The sequence below is a fragment of the Plasmopara halstedii genome (genome assembly GCF_900000015.1).
Source record: "Plasmopara halstedii genome assembly, contig: Scaffold_323, whole genome shotgun sequence".
NCBI lineage: Eukaryota > Oomycota > Peronosporomycetes > Peronosporales > Peronosporaceae > Plasmopara > Plasmopara halstedii.
Genome location: NW_020187244.1, coordinates 614,215 through 614,537, shown reverse-complemented (window position 1 = coordinate 614,537; position 323 = coordinate 614,215). Strand labels below are relative to the sequence as shown.

At 52.0% G+C, this 323-nt stretch overlaps 1 protein-coding gene across 1 annotated transcript in view; it reads right to left on the bottom strand.

Moving 5' to 3' along the window:
- Positions 1 to 60: 60 nt before the first annotated feature.
- Positions 61 to 323, bottom strand: part of PHALS_08624 (Tam3-transposase (Ac family)) — a gene marked incomplete at both ends in the record, with an annotated part of 634 nt that continues 371 nt past the window's right edge. The window contains one exon of the mRNA XM_024724009.1: positions 61 to 294. Within this exon, the coding sequence (XP_024574929.1) occupies positions 61 to 294 (234 nt within the window). The remainder of the gene's footprint in view (positions 295 to 323) is intronic.

The window sequence follows — 323 nt, the reverse complement described above, 5'->3', positions numbered from 1 at the left end:
GCTTCACACTTCTCTATTTCCGTCTTCTTCTTGCCTGACTCGACATCAACAACCTCGCACTTAGAACGATCTCGAACAGCGTCCAAAACTTTGACTTTTCTTGGAGTCTTTTGCACTCTCCGCGTCGTCTTCGGCCTGCTGCGAACCCCCCTCTGCAGGATTACCAGCGGTGGCATTGTCCACAGGGGTGTTAAGATTCGCAAGTAAAGGTGCAATTGCGGTATTTTCAGCGAGGGATGGCAATGTGCTTGCCATTGCCGTCACGACTTCAGGAGTATGTCCAGCAACGAGAGACTGCACGACTTGAATCGCCGCCTCCGTAG